At 58.0% G+C, this 23,749-nt stretch overlaps 1 protein-coding gene across 1 annotated transcript in view; it reads left to right on the top strand.

Annotated features, from left to right (window-relative positions):
• Window positions 1-23,749, top strand: part of LOC119095228 (dynein heavy chain 3, axonemal-like) — a gene marked incomplete at its 3' end in the record, with an annotated part of 61,918 nt that overhangs the window by 21,285 nt on the left and 16,884 nt on the right. Inside the window, 9 exon segments of the mRNA XM_037218097.1 lie at window positions 738-815; window positions 848-889; window positions 2,152-2,253; window positions 2,861-3,006; window positions 4,145-4,268; window positions 4,567-4,805; window positions 5,950-6,133; window positions 7,832-8,017; window positions 8,600-8,826. Coding sequence (XP_037073992.1) covers window positions 738-815; window positions 848-889; window positions 2,152-2,253; window positions 2,861-3,006; window positions 4,145-4,268; window positions 4,567-4,805; window positions 5,950-6,133; window positions 7,832-8,017; window positions 8,600-8,826 — 1,328 coding nt within the window.

Here is a 23,749-nt window from a genome sequence, read left to right as displayed (position 1 = left end):
CGGTGCCGACCTGTGACGGACGCTGGTGCGGTGCGGTACCGGACTAGGATGGTCCAGTGCCGACCTGTGACGGACGCTGGTGCGGTGCGGTATCGGACTAGGATGGTCCGGTGCCGACCTGTGACGGACGCTGGTGCGGTGCGGTGCCGGACTAGGATGGTCCAGTGCCGACTTGTGACGGACGCTGGTGCGGTGCGGTACCGGACCAGGATGGTCCAGTGCCGACCTGTGACGGACGCTGGTGCGGTGCGGTGCCGGCCTAGGATGGTCCAGTGCCGACCTGTGACGGACGCTGGTGCGGTCCGGTACCTTCCGCCGTGATATAGCCCGGCGCCGTACTCTGATGCAGAGTGGTACGCGCCCAGGCGCCAGTGCGCGGCTCGGTTACGGGCTGTCGCCGCCAGAGGCGTTAGTGTCGCTGCTTGTGCCGCGCAGGCTCTGCCGGGTTTATCCCGCGGGTCGCAGGGCACAGGCACTTCTGGAACGAGTACCGATGGCTTCGCGAATGCATTCTGGCCGCCAGTCTGGCTGCCAGTCTGGCTGCCAATCAGTTTGGCAGTCTGACCGCAGAAAAAAACATCGCAAAGCCGGGAGCGAATCTCGAAACTATGATACTTCAGTCAGGCGTCCCCCGGCTCGCCGCCGCCTGGCCGCGGTACCCTCCGAAGCACGCTCTCCATGCTCCCACACACCGTGCCCCAGCCCTCGTGTGAACGCGCTGACGCCACCCGCCACAGGACTCGTACCTGACCACGCTGCCCGAGGCCATCACCGACGAGCTGAGGGCCAGCATCGACGACATGTTCGAGTGGTTGGTGGACCCGCTGCTGCGGTTCCTCAAGCACAGGCCAAGGTGTTCATGCGGACGTCGGACCTGCACCTCGTCTGGGTAAGCAGCTGACCGGCGGTGCGGCGGCGGGCTCCAGTCCTGGGGTCGGTACGGGAGCACGCCTGTCAGGTGGATCCGGTTGGAGTGGGACACGTCAGTGGACCTGGGTGGGCAAGCAGCTGGACCGGCAGGTGGACCCGGTTGGCGGCGTTGGGGTGGGGCATGGATGTCAGGTGGACCCAGTTGGGGTGGGCATGGATGTCGGTGGACCGGTTGGGTGGAAATGGATGTCAGGTGGACCCGGTTGTGGTTGCGAACATGGATGTCAGGTGGACCCGGTGGGTGGAACATGGATGTCAGGTGGACGCCGGTTGGGGTGGAACATGGATGTCAGTGGACCCAGTTGGTGGAATTGGATTCAGGTAGTGGACCCGGTTGGGGTGGGGCATGGATGTCGGGTGGACCCGCTTGGGGTGGAACATGGATGTCAGGTGGACCCGGTTGGGGTGGAACATGGATGTCAGGTGGACCCAGTTGGGGTAGGGCATGGACGTCAGGTGGACCCGGTTGGGGTGGAACATGGATGTCAGGTGGACCCGGTTGGGGTGGAACATGGATGTCAGGTGGACCCGGTTGGGGTGGAACATGGATGTCAGGTGGACCCGGTTGGGGTGGAACATGGATGTCAAGTTGGACCCAGTTGGGGTGGAATATGGATGTCAGGTGGACCTGGTTGGGGTGGGGCATGGATGTCGGGTGGACCCGGTTGGGGTGGGGCATGGATGTCGGGTGGACCTGGTTGGGGTGGAACATCGATGTCAGGTGGACCCGCTTGGTGTGGAATATGGATGTCAGGTGGACCCGGTTGGGGTAGAACATGAATATCAGGTGGACCCGGTTGGGGTGGAACATGAATGTCAGGTGGACCCGGTTGGGGGAATGGATGTCAGGTGGACCCGGTTGGGGGGAGGAAGGGAGGTCGGTAGGTGACGCCACGATTCTGAACGGGCCACCCGCTCAGAATCGTCAAAAATCCAAAGCCAGGGTCGCTGTGTAGTTGACTGCCCAAAGCCGGGGTCGTTAAGTAGCTGCTCCGGGCGTGATGAATTAACGCTGGTTGTCATATTGAGGAGGGGGGGGGGGGGGGGGGGGAGACGCCTTTCAATAGCAGACGGCCTCATGCTTGCGGCTCTGTATCCTCACGCAACCTGACCAGAAGACCGGCACCTTCACCATTGCGCTACACTCCCGGCACGTGTCAGCTGCAGAGCTCTGCAGCAGACCCCGCTGCTGGCTGTCTGACGGGGTATGCGCGCCGGCAGTGTTTCACCAAGCTGTACACGTGCATGCTGGACGAGATAGCCGAGTCCACACAGCCCGGCAAGGACCCGATCCACCCCAACAACTTGACCAACTGGGTCCAGGTCAGTAACGGAGGCGGGCCTCGGCTAACGCAGGCGGGCCTGACCTGCCCGCCTCGGTCGGTCGATGATGTGCTCGAGCCGGGTGTCGCAGCTTGGGTTACAGGGCCTGCGCGTGTTCTGCCAGCCCTGGTCGATTGGTGCTCTGTTCTAGCCGGGTGTCGTGGCGTCTGTTACAAGGCCTGTTCACGTTCTGCCTTCCCTGGTCTGTCTGTGCTGTGTTCGAGCCGGGTGTCGTGGCGTCTGTTACAGGGCCTGTTCGTGTTCTGTCTTCCCTGCGGGAGCCGGGTGTCGTGGCGTCTGTTACAGGGCCTGTTCACGTTCTGCCTTTCCTGGTCTGTCTGTGCTGTGTTCGAGCCGGGTGTCGTGGCGTCTGTTACAGGGCCTGTTCGTGCTCTGCCTACCCTGCTGGAGCCGAGTGTCGTGGCGTATGTTACAGGGCCTGTTCGTGTTCTGTCTGCCCTGCTGGAGCCGGTTGTCGTGGCGCCTGTTACAGGGCCTGTTCGTGTTCTGTCTGCCCTGCTGGAGCCGGGTGTCGTGGCGTCTGTTACAAGGCCTGTTCGTGCTCTGCCTACCCTGCTGGAGCCGGGTGTCGTGGCGTCTGTTACAGGGCCTGTTCGTGTTCTGCCTGCCCTGGTCGATCGGTGCTCTGATGACTACTGAGAGCAGAGTCGCGTTCGACGCGCTGCTCCGGGACATTCTGCTGGGCACCAACAAGGAGTACCCCAAGCCCAAGTCCTTCAAGCTCGGCAAGGGGTCGCCGGCCAGATGGCAGGCCGACACGGCCGTACAGCCAGCCCCACCATTGCCGGCGGGAGGGCGGTCCACTATTGGCGGCGGGAGGGCTGTCCACCATTGCTGGCGGGAGGGCGGTCCACTGTTGCCGGCGGGGGGGGGGGGCGGTCCACTGTTGCCGGCGGGAGGGCGGTCCACTGTTGCCGGCGGGGGGGGGGGCGGTCCACTGTTGCCGGCGGGAGGGCGGTCCACTGTTGCCGGGGGGGGGGGGGGGCGGTCCACTATTGGCGGCGGGAGGGCTGTCCACCATTGCTGGCGGGAGGCGGTCCACTATTGCCGGCGGGAGGGCGGTCCACTGTTGCCGGCGGGGGGGGGGGGCGGTCCACTGTTGCCGGCGGGAGGGCGGTCCACTGTTGCCGGCGGGGGGGGGGGGGCGGTCCACTATTGGCGGCGGGAGGGCTGTCCACCATTGCTGGCGGAGGGCGGTCCACTATTGCCGGCGGGAGGGCGGTCCACTGTTGCCGGCGGGGGGGGGGGGGCGGTCCACTGTTGCCGGCGGGAGGGCGGTCCACTGTTGCCGGCGGGAGGGCGGTCGGCGCCGGCGAGCCGCGTGCTACCGTCTCGCAAACATGACGCCCCGCTGCGCGGGCGCACAGCAGCCGCCGGCCGAGCGAGCCGGCGGACAGACTGCGGCCGGTGCCGGAGACTGCGTCCGCAGCCGAGAATGCACTGCTGATGACAGGTGTCTTGTGCCGACCGTAGCGTGTCCAGTGCGCGGCTCGGGAACAGCGCTGTGTGTTCGACCGTCCGCTGCACTCGGACAGCGGTCCGCTGTGCGCTCTGGCGCTCGCGTCTCTCGCGGTCTGCTGTGCGCTGTGGCGCTCGCGTCGCTCGCGGTCTGCTGTGCGCTGTGGCGCTCGCGTCTCTCGCGGTCTGCTGTGCGCTGTGGCGCTCGCGTCGCTCGCGGTCCGCTGAGGTCCCGCTGCCTGGATGGCGAGCCGACGTCCGCCGCAGCGCGCTCCACAGCCACCAGCTGTTTGGAGAGAGGCCCGACAGTGTCGCGTGAGTGTCGGGGGTGGGGGATGCAGGACTGATGCAGAGCTTAGCGTGTCCCGCTCGAGATCGGATGACGACGCGCGCTGCCTCTCGTCTCCCGCAGCCAGCTCTGCCCCGAGAGCGGCCTCCTGTACGACTTCATGTACGAGAAGCGCGACACAGGCCGATGGGTGCGCTGGATCGACACGGTCGACAAGGAGCAGCTGCAGATCCCGGCCAACGCCAAGGTAGGGCCCGCCGGGGCCGGCCTTCCCGGCTACCGCCGGAGCCAGCGGCCGGCCACCCGCGCCCGGCCGGCCGCCGCTGGGGATAGTCAGCCCGGCCAGAAAACCTGGCTGTTGTGGCAGCACGTACTCCGCGTGAGATGTTCAAAACGGCTTCCAATCCCAATGGCACGTCCTGGGCGGCCGTGACCGTTCATGACGTGACAGAGTCGGCTGACGCACTGCCAACGTGCGTGAGCGCGTCCGCAGCCGATCGCGGCCGACGCCGGCTAACCGGCGGCCCGGCCGCGCCCGGCGCCAGGTGAGCGAGCTGACCGTGGCCACGGACGAGACGGCGCGCCAGTCGTTCCTGCTCGACACGTACCTGGCGCACGGCGTGCCCGTGCTGATGGTGGGCCCCACCGGTACCGGCAAGTCGGCCATCACCAACAGCTTCCTGGCGCAGCTGCCGCGCGAGCGCTACGTGCTCAACATGATCAGCTTCTCGGCGCGCACTTCGGCCGGCCAGACGCAGGACATCGTCATGAGCAAGCTGGACAGGTGAGGGCGGCGCTGGGGACTGTGGTGACGTCCGGGCTGGCCAGGGGGCTGGGCGGTCAGTCCAGACGAGGAGGACAGGTGAGGAGGACAGGCGAGAGCGGCGCTGGGGACTGTGGTGACCTCCAGGCTGACCAGGGGGCTGGGCGGTCAGTCCAGACGAGGAGAACAGGTGAGAGATGGGCGTTCAGTCCAGACGAGGAGGACAGGTGAGAGATGGGCGTTCAGTCCAGACGAGGAGGACAGGTGAGAGATGGGCGTTCAGTCCAGACGAGGAGGACAGGTGAGAGATGGGCGTTCAGTCCAGACGAGGAGGACAGGTGAGAGATGGGCGTTCAGTCCAGACGAGGAGGACAGGTGAGAGATGGGCGTTCAGTCCAGACGAGGACAGGTGAGAGATGGGCGTTCAGTCCAGACGAGGAGGACAGGTGAGAGATGGGCGGTCAGTCCAGACGAGGAGGACAGGTGAGAGATGGGCGTTCAGTCCAGACGAGGAGGACAGGTGACGAGGACAGGTGAGAGCGAGACTGGCGGCTGTGGTCACGTCCGGGCTGGACATGTGGTCACGTCCGGGCTGGACATGTGGTCACGTCCGGGCTGGACATGTGGTCACGTCCGGGCTGGACATGTGGTCACGCCCGGGCTGGACATGTGGTCACGTCCGGGCTGGACATGTGGCCACGTCCGGGCTGTGGTCACGTCCGGGCTGTGGTCACGTCCGGGCTGCTCGTCCAGCCCAGGCGAGGAGGACAGCTGAGGAGGAGGCGCCAGTCAGGTGGGGCGCTGACGGGACCGGGGCCCGTTAGGCTGCGGCACAGCGGCGCGCGAGAGTATTGCCTCCACGCTGGACTGGCGAACAGTGAGCCGCAGCATGCCCACGGGGTCGCGCAGTACGCCGCAGGTGGCTGTCACAGCTGTAACGTCATGCAGAAAGGCGCGTCGCAGCTTGCCAGCCACATCGGTCTTGATGTTTGGCTGCTCACACCTGCTCTCCGGACGCCCTTGTCCAGCGCTCGCTGTCCTCGCTCAGCTTTCCTCTCATCATTTTTGCTGCCTGCCCGTCAGGCTGGGTTTGGCGCCTCACCGTTTCCCTTATTTGCCTGTCCGGCGTCTGTCTGAACCCGCCGTTTCCCCCTCTGGCCGCCAGGCGGCGGAAGGGCGTGTTCGGCCCCGTGATGGGCCGCAAGTGCGTCGTGTTCGTCGACGACCTCAACATGCCGCAGAAGGAGAAGTACGGCGCGCAGCCGCCGGTTGAGCTGCTGCGCCAGTGGATCGACCACGGCCACTGGTACGACAAGAAGGACACCTCCACGCTGAAGCTCATCGACGTGGTAAGTGGCAGCGCCGGCGCTGCTGGACAGGCTTGCGACCCCAGATACCGCGCGTCTATGTTGCTTTTCGGTCGTTCTGGTCGTGAATTCTCGCGCGGGTGGGGGTGGGGAGGAGAGTGGGCGAAGGGAGGACATTTTGAACCCCGAAGGTTTTCCCAGAATGACTTTCGGAGGCGGGGCTCAATCGTGCCAAGCTTTGCACAGCTGTGGCCAATTGAATAGCTGATCTTTTGGTGTACAAATTATATGTGCCTTGTAAGGTTGCTGATACATGGCGGGCCAAATGCAGGCCGTGGCTCTCAGCGAAAGGCATTCGTAGATAATCGTCCGACCTGATCGGGCATCGGAATGTGAGACAAAGCCATACAAGCCTGAAGTAGGTTCTTAGGCAAAGAAACATTTGAATTTAGAATCACAAATTCCATTGGCTTAAGGTCAGGTTTGAAGGCCGGGCCGAGGTCTAAACCAGCCCGTTTTTTACTCAAAAGATTGTTGTATGAGGTAGTTTCTGGTCCTCATTTCGAATCTATTACAGGAAACGCAACAGCCATATTGCATGGACATCTTAGAGGTCAGAGTAGGTCACTAACCTTAAATGACCCAGGTCGACATTTTGTTTCTAAAAGCATACCGCCTAGCGTAATTCTTGACACTTATTCAAATGACAAATTGGAAGCAATCCGTATTTTTTGGCACCCTGACCTGTAAAGGTCACACAAGGTCATTGACGTCAAAATGAAAACCAGTAGAGTTTGATCTTGTTTGACCTTATTTTACCGTAAGGTCTTGACCTAGGAACTACAAATTTTTGTCACAAGTGAGTTCACACACGGGCTAACTAACTCCGCGACTTCAGTGTCCCTAGCTCTCTTAGATTTTGAAATCTCAATGGATGAAATTGAGCCCCCGAGCCCGGGGTATTCAACCGGCCACCTGTGCGCGTGTTGAGCTTAGTTTAAACTGTTTGAGTCTGCGACGCCATAACATTTTCACCTGTCTCGTACCGACCTGAGCTGTCCATTTGAGATGTACGTAAGTGTAGGGTCGGGTTGGTTCTAGGCTGATCTACTATTTGAGGTGCGTGCTGTGACGTAAATGCTGGTAGCCCCCCGTGGCGTTCTAGTGACCCTGCTGATCTGTTGAGTTATGACATACCGACTTGGTATGTGATATCGGCATCGATATCGACATCGATATCGATATCGATATCCGGTGATATCTAATGATTGGTTAGCCCGTTGGTGAATAGCACTGGCACTTGATGGCTGTGGTGCGTTGCTCCGAAAGCCCGATCACCTCATTGTGTCGTATTTATTATTGTACATGACGCGGCAAGCAGGTAATTCTGCGGCGAGGGTTCTTCTGCGCGTAATCCTCCGCATACTTGGCGTTGCTGCGCACACCCTGACTGCTCTTCTGACCTGCGACCCCGCTCTGCTGAACGCTCACCCCAGCGGTGTCACCTGATCTCCGACCTCGCTCGCCGCCGCGTCTGACCTCCGACCCCGCTCTGCCGAACCCTGACCCCAGCGGTGCCCCCTGATCTCCGACCTCGCTCGCCGCCGCGTCTGACCCCTGACCTCTCTCGCTGTCCTAGCCGGCCACTCATGTCGGCCAGCCCGCGGTGCCCAAAACCACTCAACCGACCCCTGACCTGTGCCCTCGTCCCCTGACCTGACCTCTGGCCGTCCCCGTCAGCTGTTTGTGTCGGCCATGGGCCCTCCGGGCGGCGGCCGAAACGACGTGACGGGCCGGTTCGTGCGCCACTTGAACGTCATCGGCATCGACGAGTTCCGCGACGAGGTGCTCAACAAGATCTTCGGCGCCATCGTCGACTGGCACTTCGCCAAGGGCTTCGACACGGCAGTGGCCCGCTTCGGCAGGGTGAGGACGGCGGTGGGAGGGGGGGGGGGACCAACCAGGGGGGGGGGGACCACCAGACCAACATCACCCAGCAGGGCTGGGTGATGTTGGTCTGGGTGGGGGGTCTTTGAGATGTGGTGTAACAGCGTGGGAATGGCTGGTGTTGTGAGTCGGGCTGGGAGGGGCGTGTGGAGTCTGTGAGGGGCCCGGATGGTGACGAAGGGCACGGAGAGGCTAGGCGCCCGTAAAGCATGAACGAGGCAAGTGCCGACTGAATTAAAGACGCGGGTAGCTGATCCATCGCTCCACCTAGCCCGGCCCACTTTCTTAGAGACCAGTGACCGAGGTCTGACATACTGTCTGCCCCTCACCTTTGGTGGTCGTCTGGCCCGGCTTGTGACCCAGCTTCTGATGCTCTACTCCGACCACGCTGACCGCCCCACTACCCGCTCCACCACCAAGTCCACCGCGTGAACCTCATCATCTCCGCCCCGGCTTCCTGGCCCGCTCTTCGACACACTGGCTCATCTCACCCGTCCCGACCTGCTACGACCCCTGACCGACCCTGTGACCCGGCGTCCGGCCGCGCTCTGACCCCGCCAGACGCTGGTGGAGGCCACGCGGACGGTGTACGCGGCGATGGTGAGCACGTTCCTGCCGACGCCGGCCAAGTCGCACTACGTGTTCAACCTGCGTGACATGGCGCGTGTGATTCGGGGCGTGCTGCTGGTGCCGTGCGCCCAGCTGCCCGACGCCGCCAAGCTGGTCCGGCTCTGGGTGCACGAGGTGTACCGCGTCTTCTGCGACCGGCTGGTGGAGGACCAGGACAGGTCAGTCGTGGTCGGGTCCGGGTCAAGGAGTCAGGTCACCTGATGACCTGGCGTGCGGAGGTGGAGGATCAGGTCAGGTCGGTCGAGGTCAGGTCCGGGTCAGAGGGGGTTAGGTCACCTGGTGGCCTGGCGTGCTGGGATGGAGGGTCGCGTCAGGTCAGTCGGGGTCAGGCCCGGGTCATGGTGTTGGGTCACCTGGTGACACGGGTCACGGGTCTGTGGGGCCAGATCACGGGGCAAGCGGAGAATGCCAGAAGGTCTTTAACACACGCGTGAAAAGCTGGCTTCTGTCTGACGCAGCTAAGTACTGACAACGCTAGCGAAATAGGACTGGGTGAGCATTGGTTCTAGCCCAGTCAAGCCAGGTCCGAGCGTACCTTGCGTTTCCCGCCAAGATCAGGTAAGGCCAATGGCAGTCACAGACGCCCAGGTGGGCATCTGTACGTGTTACGGTAAACGACATCGAATCAGATCCTTCACGTCCCCTGCAGCCATTTCTCACTAGCTTTGAGAGACTGACACCGATCGTGGCCGTGTACCGGGCGCCAGCAGCGCACCGTTCAGAGGTTGGCTGGCCGTCGATCCGGCTGGATCAGGCTCCGGCAGCCGCGGGCCGGACGCGTGACCTCCGGGACAGCAGAGCACCCGCTCCACCCACCTCACCGGTCACGTGTGGGATCAGAGCGTGACCTCCGGGACGCAGAGCACCCGCTCCACCTACCACACGGTCACGTGTGGGATGAGAGCGTGACCTCCGGGACAGCAGAGCGCCCGCTCCACCCACCTCACCGGTCACGTGTGGGATCAGAGCGTGACCTCCGGGACAGCAGAGCACCCGCTCCACCCACCTCACCGGTCACGTGTGGGATCAGAGCGTGACCTCCGGGACAGCAGAGCACCCGCTCCACCCACCTCACCGGTCACGTGTGGGATCAGAGCGTGACCTCCGGGACAGCAGAGCACCCGCTCCACCCACCTCACCGGTCACGTGTGGGATCAGAGCGTGACCTCCGGGACAGCAGAGCACCCGCTCCACCCACCTCACCGGTCACGTGTGGGATCAGGACGTGACCTCCGGGACGGCAGAGCGCCCGCTCCACCTACCTCACCGGTCACGTGTGGGATCAGGGCGTGACCCCCCGGGACGGCAGAGCGCCCGCTCCACCCACCTCACCGGTCACGTGTGGGATCAGGGCGTGACCCCCCGGGACGGCAGAGCTCCCATTCCACCTACCTCACCGGTCACGTGTGGGATCAGGGCGTGACCTCCGGAACGGCAGGGCGCCCGCTTCACCCACCTCACCGGTCACGTGTGGGACCAGAGCGAGCGAGGGAGCTCCACCTGGCGGGCACGGGGTCTCGCACTGGACAACCTCAGGTGCGGGCTGCTTCAGACGGGCTGCAGGGGATGTCGGAGGACATTGCGCTCCGTGATAGGCAGGAGGCATGTTTAGATTTTTGAGCGAACGCCTCAGCAGACTACGGCTGGGATAGGGGATTTCGTGGCCGGAGATAAGCTTGAGGCGTAGTGGAAACATGTGCATTACCGCTTTATGAGCATTCATACACCACATTCGTATGCACACATTCGTTTTATTCATTCTTTCTTGTTCGCTTACCTTCTCACTCTTAGCGATTGATATTGGCCGAAAAAGCTCAACGCAAGTTAAAAGTACACGGCTGAGACGCGTTCACAAGCTGTCCCATTTGTAAAACACAGCGATCATCGTCACAAAGCTATGATGAGCTCGGCGTGCTGGTCTGTTACACAGAACGGCCACACACCGCTAGATGAAACTGTAAAGCGGGCTGTACAGCATCCTTCAGCGTGAGATGCCCACTGCGCATCTGCGTTCGTTATGCAGTCCCGCTGACCAGCTGGAGAACATTTGTATCCTGCTCCGTTGTGCTGTTGTCCGCTCGTGACATTTGGCGTGTCTCGTTCGCCTTCTTGCGCTTGGACCAGAACGGTGACGATACAAGTGGCTTCGTCTCACTTTGCCGATGTACGTCGTGTTACTGACGCTCCCAGACTAGTGAGGGGCGCAGCGAACCACTGGCACCCGTTAAACTGACTCCCGTAAGGGTGTAAACTGACACTGAGGGGTGTAATGAGCTACCGACACTCCTACAGACCACGGAAGGGCGCGTCACACCGCTCCAGGTGATCCATATGCCGCTGCGGCTTGTCGAACCGGCTGCCGCAGAACAGACAGCGGTAACGGGGCACGCGCGGCCCCGGGGGTGATGCCGGCGGCGGCGGCCAGGCCGGCTCCGGCAGGCGCAGGTCGGCGGCCGGCTCCAGCGGAGGCCCGGCCGGCGCCACCGGCGGCCCGGCCAGCCGCGTCCACCGGCTGACCGGCGACGTCGGCCCGATCAGATGGAACCCCGGCCGGCGCCGCGGCCGCACGCGCCGCCCGCGCCCGTCCGATCGGCCCGCGTTGGGCTCCAGCGAGTCATGGCTGGCGTTCGCCGCGCCCGGCGGGCTGGGCGCCTTGTGCGGGCCGCCGGCAGCTGACTGCTCGCCGTGGGCTGGCGCGGGGTCGGCGGGGTCGGCTCCTCGTCCCGCTGCGCCGTTCGACAGGCCGGCCGGCTGCGCACCGGTGACCGGGCGCGCCTTCTCTGTCGGCGCGCCGGGACGGCCGCCGACAGCGCCGGCGTGTGTCGGTGTGGTGCTGGCGGCGCCTCGCTGCCCTTCTGTCTCTGGACGTCCCGCTGCAGCCTGCTGACGGTCACTGGCGTCGTCCGTCGCACCAGCCGGCCGTTGTCCCGGACCGTCCGACGTCCGGTCCGGTCCGTCCGGCGGGCGTGCGGCGGAAGCCGCGTCCGGCGCGTGGCTCGGGACCGTTGCCGGCCGCCTCCGCCGCTGCCTCCTCACGCCCCAGTGCGGGTCCCGCCCCCGCGAACGCGGCGTGCAGTGGAAGGACGCTGACCCGCTCCAAGGCATCCGCGGGACCCTGACGCCCGCCAGTGGAGCTCCCGGGCTCGCTTGAGGCCGTGGCCCGCCGGCGGGAGGGCCAAGTCCGCCAAGGGACCTCCTGCAGCACGCCTCCGGCCCAGGCAGGTCGGGTGGGCCAGACGCAGCCTCCAGCGAGATGGGGTCGACCGCGCAGAGGTCTCCCGCCTCGTCGCGGCCCCACCTAGCGGCGGGGCAGCCGCGCCAGATCTTGAGCGCCAGTTCGCTGACGGCGCAGAGCGAGGCGGCCGGCTCCGGGTGAACGCTGGCAGGCCGGCCGCCCTCGCGGCTACAACGCGACGGACCGGCGACGGCTGCACGGCGGGAGGAGGAGGCGACCGGGGCGGGGCATGGGGCGAGACGGGCGGTGGGGAGGGAGCTGCCCGGAGGGCAGAGGCACCACTCGGGCGTCGCCGCGCACCCGTCGCCGTGCCAGCTGCGGCTGGCCCTGTCGTGGCCGTCGAGGTCGGTGTAGACGTCTAAAGCGGGCCGCTTGGTGTTTATCTCGCCGGCGCTGCTGTTGTCGGTGATGGGAGATGTTGTGGAGTGGAACTGCGTCAAGTCGCCGCCGCTCCACGCGTCCGCCTTCCCCAAGTCCACCAGCTCTTCGGTTCTGGACAGCGGCTCCAGCCAGTCGGCACCGTCAGCCAGACCCAGCTCCACTGCCACCTTCCAGTCGTTATCGTCGGACACCGCGGACTCGTATGCCAATGCGGCGTTCTTTCTACCAGCGGGCAGTTCCAGCTGGGCTGGCGCTGGGGCCGCCGCAGCAGTGGGGCGGAACCCGGCCGCGAGCCGCCGTGTCACTAGGCCCACGGCCGCGCCAGTGGAGGCTCGGAGCCGCTGTCGCGGGACCGGCGCGCTCGCGGGCGGCTGGCGCCGGCACCGAGGCTGTCCTGCGTCACGGGCGTGGAGCTCACCGAGGTCCTGCTGCGACCAGCGCACCGGGAACCGATGCCGCGCGCCGCGCCAGCCGCCGCCTGCCGCCGGCGCGAGCCGCTGCTGCTGCTGCGGCGGCGGCGGCTCTCCGGGCGTCCGCTACCGCCCGCCGTCCGAGAACGATTGGCTCGAAGGCGCTCGGCGGTCGCCGGCCGTCCAGCGGAGGTCGCGCCCGCGGCAGACCGACTTTGCCCATCCGACGCTGGCCCGCCGCAGACGACGCAGAGCTGTGCGCGAGCCGCAGCAGCGCTTCGGCCACGGCGCTGTTGGGCCGCGCGGCGCCGGAATCGCGGCCGTGGCCGTTCTCGGGCGGTGGCTGCCCCGCGGACCCGCTCTGCCCGGGGGCTACGAAACACCGCCGGTAGGTGGCAGGAGGAACGCCCGGGCCTAGTTGTTTTCGTGGTCGACAGATGGCGGTGAACGGGCCGACGGGCGTCACCGTGCCAGCAGCCCCGCCTTGCCGCGGTTGAGCGTGCGCGGGCACGGACGACAGTTGTGTGGTTTTCATCGACGCGAAGTACAACGCCGGCTTTCCCGCGGGCGGACAGACCGGTGACGTCCGAACTGCCGCCGATGACGTCATCAGCGGAGCCCGCGGCGACCGGTCGCGGTGCCGCCGGCGGTGCGGCGGGCGGGTCCGGTGGGCGGCTTCCCGCCGACCGCCGCGGCCCAGGCGCGGCTGATCTCCGACCTGACCCCGGGGTCGACCTGTCGGCCCTGGCGGTCGGCTCACTGCCCCTGGTGGCCCCATCCGTGAGGCTCGATTCGCCGTGCCAGGCGGCGGCACCGTCCCGGCTGGCGGCGCACCGGACACGCCCCGGCCGCGGACCGCCGCTGGAGGAGAGGGTGCGGGGCCGGCCGCCGCCCCGGTTGGCTGGGGGTGGCCGGCCGTCTCACCGGCCGTCCCCCGTTTGCTGGCGGGCTGGCGCCGCCGGGGCGCGGCGGCGGCGGCCCCGCGCCCGCGGGCCGGCGCCCGCCCGCCGTCGAACCGCACCACGCTCATCAGAGCGCCGCCGCGGCTGCCGAGCTGCTGCTTACGTCTTCCGTGGCCGCTGGCCGAGCTGGGGGCGAGGGCGGTCACGGAGATCCGAGGCTTGACTGAAGGCTGAGGTCCCCGGACGCCTGTTCGATGGTACTCCACGCGTGATGGCGACTGTACGCCATTGACGGCCGTGGCGCTTGCGGAGTCTGGCCGATGAGTGCCAGGTCCACTGCTCGGGTCCTGCACGCTTCGGGCTCGGTCGGTCACCTTCCCAGCTGCTGTTCTCGGGACGGCTGTGCCGGCATTTTCGCAGGGAACACTGCCGACAGCGTGATCGCGCACCCCACCCGCCGACACGCCACCAGCTGCATTGGCCTCCTCATCGCGGCATCCCTCGACGCTCGCGCGCGCCACTGACATCTCGGTTACGGATACTACCCCGGCGCCCGGGCGCATCGCCGCTGACATCTCGGTTACGGGTACTACTGCCCCGGCGCCCGGGCGCACCGCCGCTGATTGGTCAGCGGCGAGCGCCTCCGCTGACGGCGTGGGAGCCGCATGCGAGTGCGGCGGCCGAGCTGGTGCAGGCGGCGCGGATGATGGAGCTGCTGCTGACACCGCGGGAGGTTGCGCCGCCGCCGCCAGGCGCTGCTCGCTCGTCTCCGCCTGTGGTCTGCTGTCTGCCGGCGGTCGATCGGCCGTCTGCACCGCTGGCACGCCGGCTGCCGGCTCGGCGGAGCACCGGTCTCGCGCCGCCATCGCCTGGAGGTCGGCGTCGACGGAGCGGAGCGCCCGGCCGCCAGTCTGCCAGTCTGCAGTCAGGCCGGGTATGGTCTTAGGTGCCGCTGTTGGGCGACGCGCAGGGGCTAGTGAGCGACGCGCAGAGGCTACGAACGCTACGGTCAGACACGAGATCCTCGGGATCCCGAGTCCCGGCCGCTCATGATCCCGAGTCTGGCGTGATCCAGGCATTGCATGATTTGACGCGTGCAATTTAAAACTAGGTATTGGATGGAGATCCGCGGAGGGGGGGGGGGGGGGCGGAACAACAGCTAGGTTTTGACATGTCGCACGGTTAGTGCCATCTAAGCAACACATCGCATAACAAGCGTTAACATACCAAATGTACGTCGCTGGGCTTATTTCACTGCCATTTAAAATCGCAATGCTCTGCTCATTTCAAGACAAACATATAGACCTTTTTGGCACGCCCAGAGCCTAAAGGTTTTGATTTGGTGCTTCGAAATTTGAGTGTTTTCGTCATGAAACACGGAAGCAGTTGGTTGGATTTGAACACACAACCTTTTCATCGCCACTCCCTCCAGCCCATCAAGCCGTCGAATGCTGCCAACTCCATCCTCCAATCCCCAGGACGGGCATCACCAGTCCGTGCACGGACACTCGGCGGACGCCAACGAATGTCCGGCGGCAAAACGCGTGACGGCGCCTCCGGGTTTACAGGGGGATCTAATCCTTGGGGAGGATTGACGCGAAGCATCCGGGCTGGCATTAGCAGGCGGCGGGCGGTCGCTGGCTGGTCGGTGCAGTTCGCCACCGGCGGCGACGCCCCGCCCACAGGCCGGCAGAGTAACCAAGTCTGCAGGATTGACTTTTGATCCACTATTGCCTGGGAGGTGCTGTTTGAGTTGAACTTCCAGCCGGGTGCAAAACACCATATCTTAGCACAGATGCAGGCCTTTACAAAAGTAATAAGTAAGTAACGTTGGAAAGTATAAAACAGACCATTCATGAGTCACAAGATAAGAAAAACCTTGACCACCATTTTTTCATAATCGATTCAATGAAAATTTGCCCGATTTCAAAACTGATCCTGACTTTTCCAGAACCACACACAAGTTTGCTACAGGCGATATGAATAAGCACACTGCGATGAACAATAGCGCTCCGTGCTCGGATCCCAAACTAACTTCCCATCAAGAATATAGGTGGCGCTAGGTAGGAACCTCTCGTATGCCCATTTTTAGCTGGTCGAAGTGCGCTTACTTGGTTTTCACAACTAAATTTTAGGGTCAGGGTATACATGGCTACTTCATTTTGAAAAAGAGCATAGTACATCAATCGTCGTTTTAAAGGCAGAACATATCGTAATTTATCGTGAAACAGGTCAACTAAACTCTTACCTTGGAACTTAAATAACTACGAAAGCGAACAGCCGAGCGCCGTACACACGCAGCGACCGCGACCCCGGCGTCATTGCTACGCGTAATCACATTACTGCGTGATCACAACATTACTGCGCATCAAGGACCATAAAAATGTGCGAGGCCAAGGTAACAAGAATCCAATGAAATATGTTTCTTGCGTGTCCAAGCAGTCTTCTGTATTGCTTGTAGATTGGTCGACATGGTGGGGAAATATGACGTTTTGGGTGGGAATGAAAACCAAAATGAGAATATGGCGGCTGAACAAAACTTCTCAATACGGTACATATATATGGCATGGAAAATGGATGCCAATGGGACACTGGGTTGAAGGGGATAGGGTGAGGGGTTAGGTTAGGTTAGGTTAGGCTAGGCTAGGCTAGGCTAAGCTAGGCTAGGCTAGGCTAGGCTAGGCTAGGCTAGGCTAGGCTAGGCTAGGCTAGGCTAGGCTAGGCTAGGCTAGGCTAGGCTAGGCTAGGCCAGGCCAGGCCAGGCCAGGCCAGGCCAGGCCAGGCGAGGCGAGGCGAGGCGAGGCGAGGCGAGGCGAGGCGAGGCGAGGTGAGGTGAGGTGGGGTGAGGTGAGGTGAGGTGAGGTGAGGTTGGGTTGGGTTGGGTTGGGTTGGGTTGGGTTGGGTTGGGTTGGGTTGGGTTGGGTTGGGTTAGGTTAGGTCAGGTTAGGTTAGGCTATTTTAGGCTATGTTGTGGACCATTCTGGCCTGTCCGTTTCATAAACGTACCTAGACGCGATGAGAAACGTTTTTCATTGCACTATTATTGTTACCTTGGCCCCGTACATTTTTTATGGTTTTTGGTAAGCAGAAATATTGTAATTACGCAACGATAACGCAGAAACGGCGCTGGGGAGTCGAGGCGGTAGGGTGCGTGCGGCGCTGGGGAGCTCGCTATCGTAGTTATTAAAATTCGAATGTAGAGGCATGAATCTACCTGTTTTATGATTATTTATGATATGTTCCGCCTTAAACACGACGAATGATGTACACTGATTTTTTCTAACATTAGGTACCAATATATATGTACTCCAATTTTAGCATCAAAAGCTTGGAATTGTCTTCGGCGCGAACACTAACAGCTGGTGAAAGCCTGACATTAACACGACCAGTGATTGGTTGATCTGCCGGCCGGTGGGCGGGGCGTCGCCGCCGGTGGCGATCTGCACCGACCAGCCAGCGGCCGCTTGCCGCCTGCTCATGCCAACCCGGATACTTCGCATCAAGCTTGCCCAAAGCTTCGAACCCTCGAAACTCCGGCGGCGCCGTCGGGCTTTTTGCCGCCGGGCATTCCTTGGCGTCCGCCGAGCACGCGCACGGACTGGTGATGCCCGTCCTGGGGATTGGAGGAGGGAGTTGGCAGCATTCGACGGATTGATGGGCGGGAGAACGTGGAGATCAAAGGGTTGTGTGTTCAAATCCCACTAGCTGCCTCCGCATTTTATGATGAAATCCCTCCGATTTCAAAGAACCGAATGAAAAGCTACCAGTTCCAGGCGTGCCCGAAAGCTCTGTTTGTTTGTCTGTTCAAATCCAGCTAACTGATTCCGTGTTTTACGACAAGTCATTCAAACTTCGAAGCACAGAATCAAAAGCTGGCGGCTCTGTGCGTGCAGAAAAGCTCTATGCTTGTCTTGAAATGAGCAGAGTATTGCGATTTTAAATGACAGTGAAATAGGTCCAACGAGTTCCGTACACTTGACATGCTACCGCTTATTATGTGACGTGTGGCTTAGATGGCACTAAACGTACGACACTTCAAAACTAACTTTTGTCCCGGTCCCCCCCCCCCCCCCCCCCCCTCCTGGTGATCTCCACCGAACACCTAGTTCTAAATGGCACGCGTCAAAAGGCATTGTCGCCTGGGTGACCGTTGTGAGCTCTGTATCAAATACGACCCATAGGCTTTTGCAGTGACGGGTGTCAAACTGCCTCCCCCTTTCTCACAAAATTGAAGCGAAATACATCGCATGAAAACAGATGTGAAGACATACATTTGCTGTATCTTCGTATTGTAAGGACAGGACTCCTAGCGACTAAGAAGCAGTAAAAACTTGACAACTTGTAGACTCACGACTGATTTATGTTGCCTCGGCTCAGGTTCCATATTGATCAGTTTCTCGCTTACATTAACGTCCAATATTCTAACGTAAAGTTTGCGAAAAAGGAGGAAGATGAAATCCACTCTTTGCCTTAGCTTGATGTGCGAGTTCGAAAGTTACAAAGCAAGTTTTATGCCTCTGTTTATAGAAAGCCCGCGTTCACTGGTCTTGGATTGAGCTTTCTCTCGCTCAATCCCGACGCTTTTGAGCTATGCGGTGTAAAAAAACTATTTTGTCCCGAGCTTGATCGGCTTAGGTCATTCTTTCAGTGAAACGACTTCCCACATCCAATCATTCGTAGTTTAATGAATAGCTTCCAGAATGTAAAATATGTAAACGCCTCAGCTGTTCATAAAGTCTTAAGACTAAGCAAGTATTTCATGCTGCCAACTTTGGAAAGCAGTCCATAAAAATGAAAAGGAGTTCGCACGTCTACTATAAGTTTTTACCGACTGACGTCCCCAAGAGCCATGTTAGTAAATTTTTGCACTGTTGGATCTTTCTTCATGTTGAAAGACAAAATTCGCAAGTGTTCAGTCTCGGCAGTCATTTATACATATTGCGTTTCATGTGGAACATCTTACGCGGGTTCGACCCTTCGTAGCTTGCGCTGTGGAGTGCAGCCACGTCAGGGAGAGTCTGGCCGTTCAGACAGCATTCTTTCCAACCCAAAACCTGCGGCCATCCGAGAATCGCTTTATTTTCATTAAAAAAAATCGCTAGCGAATATCATGGAGTATTTACATCCCTTGCAATTTATAACGTAGCCCTTTTACACGGAACCCAAAAAGTTTTTCGTCGCAAAATTTTCGCATTTTTTTCTGGGCAGTCGTGTTTGCGCTGTGACCGTTGCCATGTCTAGCGATGTAGGCTAAATGTACATGTGTGTTATTATACCTTTGCACCCCTTGCTGGTAATAATACACAATGCATAGCAACTTTGGCACGCACGCACGCACGCACGCACGCACGCACGCACGTTTTTGATATTTTATTTGTTATATATTTATATATTTATATATATTTATATATATATATATATATATATATATATATAACAAATAAAATATCAAAAACGTGCGTGCGTGCGTGCGTGCGTGTGTGCGTGCGTGCGTGTGTGCGTATATATATATATATATATATATATATATATATATATATATATATATATATATATATATATATATATATATATATATATATTTTGAGTGATTTCGTCATGAAACACGGAGGCAGTTGGTTGGATTTGAATACACAACCCGTGCTTTGCCAGTTTCTTCAGCCCGCCAATCCGTCGAATGCTGCCAGCCCCCTCCTCCAATCCCCAGGACGGGCATCACCAGTCCGTGCGCGTGCTCGGCGGACGCCAGCGAATGCCCGGCGGCAAAACGCCTGACGGCGCCGCCGAATTTTCGAGGGTTTGAATCCTTGGGTAGGCTTGATGCGAAGTATCCGGGGTGGCATTAGCAGGCGGCGGGCGGCCGCTGGCTGGTCAGTGCAGTTCGCCACCGGCGGCGACGCCCCGCCCACTGGCCGGCAGAGCAGCCAAGTCTGCATGATTGGCTTTGATCCATTATTGCCTGGGAGGTGCTGTTTGAGCTGAACTTCCAAGTGGGTGCAAAACATCATATCTTAGCACAGATGCAGGTCTTCACAAAAGTAACGTTGGAAAGTATAAAACAGACCATTCATGAGTCACAAGATAAGAAAAACCTTGACCACCATTTTTCATAGTCGATTCAACGAAATTTACCCGATTTCAAAGCTGATCCTGACTTTTCCAGAACCACACACAAGTCTGATAAAGGCGATAGGAATAAGCACACTCCGCGATGAACACTAGCGCTCCGTGCTCGGATCCCAAACTAACTTCCCATCAAGAATATAGGTGGCGCCAGGTGGGCACCTCTCGTATGCCTATTTTTTGGCTGGTCGAAGTGCACTTACTTGGTTTTATCACTAAATTTTAGCATCAAAAGCTTGAAATTGTCTTCGGCGCGAACAACGACAGCTAGGGAAAGCCTGACATATAGCAGGGCCCGTGACTGATTGCTCTGCCGGCCGGTGGGCGGGGCGTCGCCGCCGGCGGCGGACTGCACCGACCAAACAGCGGCCGCCCGCCGCCTGCTAATGCCAGCCCGGATACTTCGCGTCAATCCTGCCAAAGGATTAGATCCCACTGTAAACCCGGAGGCGCCGTCGGGCGTTTTGCCGCCGGACATTCGTTGGCATCCGCTGAGTACGCGCACGGACTGGTGATGCCTGTCCTGGGGATTGGAGGAGGGAGTTGGCAGCATTCGACGGATTGACAGGCTGGAGGAAGTGGCGGTGAAAAGGTTTTGTGTTCAAATCCAACCAACTGCTTCCGTGTTTCATGACGAAATCACTCATTTCGAAGAACCAAATCAAAGGCTACCAGTTCGAGGCGCGTCCAAAGGCTCTATATGCATGACTGTTTAAATCCAGCTAACTGATTCCGTGTTTCACGACGATTCATTCAAATTTCGAAACACCGAATCAAAAGCTATCGGCTTTGTGCGTGCCGAAAAACTCTATATGTTTGTCTTGAAATGAGGAGAGCAATGCGATTTTAAATGACGGCGAAATAGGTCCAACAGTGAGCAAGAATCTCTTTAAAACTAGGGTGGGAGTGAAAAATTCCATCGCAAAATGACTGTGCAGGAGTGAAAAATTCAAGGTACAAAAGATGGAACTTATGAGCTAGTGACTGATGCTTCAGCAGTCAAAGACACCTATTTCAGGTAAGCATGGACGAAACACCATAAACCTGACAAAAACTGTTTTGTTTTTTGACATTTAAGGCCATTTAAGTGAAACAGAATATATCAAAGCATAGCAACTTTATGACAGTGTAATGAGCGTAAAAATTAGTTAACACCAATAGTTTGACGCTGCACTTTGCACTTCCATTACACATAATTTGTAACGCGAAACAAAGCAAAGAGACTCAACAGCGAAATAACAGCAAAAAATTCAACAAGCATTAAACACTCAACCAAAAAACCTTGGACTCCTACACATCAGCCCATCAACAAGTTAAACCAAATGCACATACCTCTGGCTTCTGTTAAGAAAGTGTCAGAGAAAACAAACATGTTTTCACTGTTTCTGACAAAATACCAATGCTTATTTCCGTGAAAGTAGCCTTCCTATGTCTAGCCTAAAGAGGCCTTACTTCATCTCATCATGTCTAACCTGTTGGTATCACGGCAGAAGTTGTGAGTTACTGATTCCTGTACAATTCCTGTTGTCACTTGCCATGCACTTAACCAACTTAGCCTAACTTAGAGTGGCCCATATGTTGAACATCATCTCAACTCACCTATCTGTTGACAGCAGCACTTATGATAAAACCATGATAAAGCTCATCTTTTGGCTGGTTTCAACTTGCATCTTTATTCAGTTCATTCGTGTGTGCTTGTTGACATCAGACAAAGTTGACAACACATAACACTTAAAATCACTTTGAACAACTTATTCTGATTGTCATGGTTAACCTCTGTCAGGGGTAACAATGGGTATGCTCCACAAAACAATCTCTCTCCTCCAAAAGTAACATAACTTTTAGATGACCATGCCAGTTTTGCTGCTTGTCTTTTCAGCTGCGGCAAAGGCATCTATTTAGGTTTGTTTATTCGTATTTAATGACATAGCTTGAGATGTTCGCTTCACATTTTAAATGGGATGGTCTGACGATTTGCTTCATGCTGATATTTGCCTCATATTATAATTGCTATGCAGCTTAGAGTATCCCAGTATGAAAAATATAGTGCATGTATACAGTACAGTCATTTGCCAGGCAGCAAACCATGAAAACTATGGAAAACGTCAGGTTAAAGCAACCATGAGGGACCACTTTACCACAGTTTGCACTGTTTGCTGACAGACAGAGTCATCTCACTCATCCCCCAAACATAAATATCAATCACGTCCACCAACCAACAAGATTAAAATGCGAAAGAAGTAAGAGGCGTGCATGATCAACATTTCTGGAGGACAGAGTTTCGCCATCAAGCACTTCTGTATTAGCTGGGCCAGGTCTGTCTCAAAGCTCCATGTGGCAACATAAGGATAGCCTTGTCTAGGGGCGTGATGAGTTGGAGACTCGAAAGGCTTAGATTTATCATTATCGAGCACCACCATAAACCAAGAAATGGATAACCGAGGGTTTAACAGGGCAAAAATGGCGTTAAAAATAAGTTCCGTGGTTCAAATTGTCTCCTTCATTCCCTGTGAATTGTTCACTCTTGGGTGTGTATAAAATATGATTGGGCGGCTGACGAATTAATCTAATTTATGTACGAAATACGTGCAAGTTTCTAGTTGGAGCATCTTGCAGAGAAATTGGTCAACATTTCAAGCAACAGATGGTACCTCTAAAGGCAATGGGAAAGGAAGGAAGAATTAAGTGGTATCACACTGTTATGATACCAGGAGAAATAAAAGTAGTTAAATAGATATAAGACTGATACTTCTTTGGAAAATTTTGTAATCAGCTGGCTTTACTTGAAATCTGTTAAAAGTGCTCAAATGGAGATAAGTTGATTTTTTTATTTTATTTAGAAGACATTTCTTGAATTTTTACTCCTGCATTTCAGAAGTGATGCAATTTAATGGTCAAGTTTCTTCGGGTAAAAGAAATACGTGGGGCAAAATTCTCTACCAGGCCTTGCTGATGTTTGCACCAGGCTATGCTTTCGCAGCGTGGTGGTGAGACAAAGAATTGGGGATGCGCGAAAACTTTGCATTTGGCACACTGCTGCCGATTGTGATGCATTTTGTAAACAAACCAAACTTGATGCGCGCAAGCGGCTGGAGTCGCAGGGGGGTCTTGGGCTTGAAGGTACCTGGCGTCCTTGCTCTGTGCGTACATAGGCCTGATTCAGATGTAGGTGAGGCAGGACATAGCCATAGGCGTCCGGGTTCTGTGGAGCCTTGTTTATGCTTGGTGTTTTCAAGTGAGCTCGGTTTTGGATGCCATCTGAAAACCTCAGAAAGGGAAATGTGTGTTTAGCATGTGCGATTAGACAGTGTCAAGCAGGAGTGAAAAATTCACATAAAATGTGGGAAAAGGAATGAAAAATCTCTCCTCATAGGGTGTTGCTTTACACCCAAAGTCGGCAATTCTAGGGCACTGAGGTCCAACGAGTTTCGTATACTTGACATGTTAAGCTTGTTATGTGACGTATGGCTTAGATGGCAATAAACGTATGACATTTCCAAACTAAATGTTGTCCCGCTTCTCCCCGCGGATCTCCATCAAATACCTAGTTTAAATTGCACGCGTCAAAAGGCATTGTCGTACTGGTGGCCGTTGTGAGCTTTCTATAAAATAGGCTTAAATAAATAGGCTTAAAAGTAGGCTTAAGATAGGCTTAAAAATCGGCCCCTTAGGCTTTTGCAGTGACGGGTGTCAAACTGCCTACCTCTTTCACATAAAATTGAAACGAAATACATCGCATTAAAAAATATGTGAAGACATACATTTGCTGTATTTTCGTAATGTAAGGACAGGACTTTTAGCGTTTAAGAAGCAGTAAAAACTTGACAACTTGTAGACTCACGACTGATTTCTGTTGCCTCGGCTCAGGTTCCATATTGATCAGTTTCTCACTTGTCTTAGCGTCCAACATTCTAACATAAAGTTTGCGAAGGGGGAGGAAGATGAAATCGGCTATTTGCCTTAGCTTGATGGGCGAGTTCGAAATTTACAAAGCAAGTTTGATTGCCTCTGTTTATAGAAATCCCGCGTT

Source organism: Pollicipes pollicipes, unplaced genomic scaffold (assembly GCF_011947565.3).
Source record: "Pollicipes pollicipes isolate AB1234 unplaced genomic scaffold, Ppol_2.1 Scaffold_4219;HRSCAF=4965_pilon_pilon_pilon, whole genome shotgun sequence".
In the NCBI taxonomy this organism is placed as follows: domain Eukaryota; kingdom Metazoa; phylum Arthropoda; class Thecostraca; order Pollicipedomorpha; family Pollicipedidae; genus Pollicipes; species Pollicipes pollicipes.
Note: the sequence above shows the minus strand (reverse complement) of the source record. Positions and strands in the feature narration are given on the sequence as shown.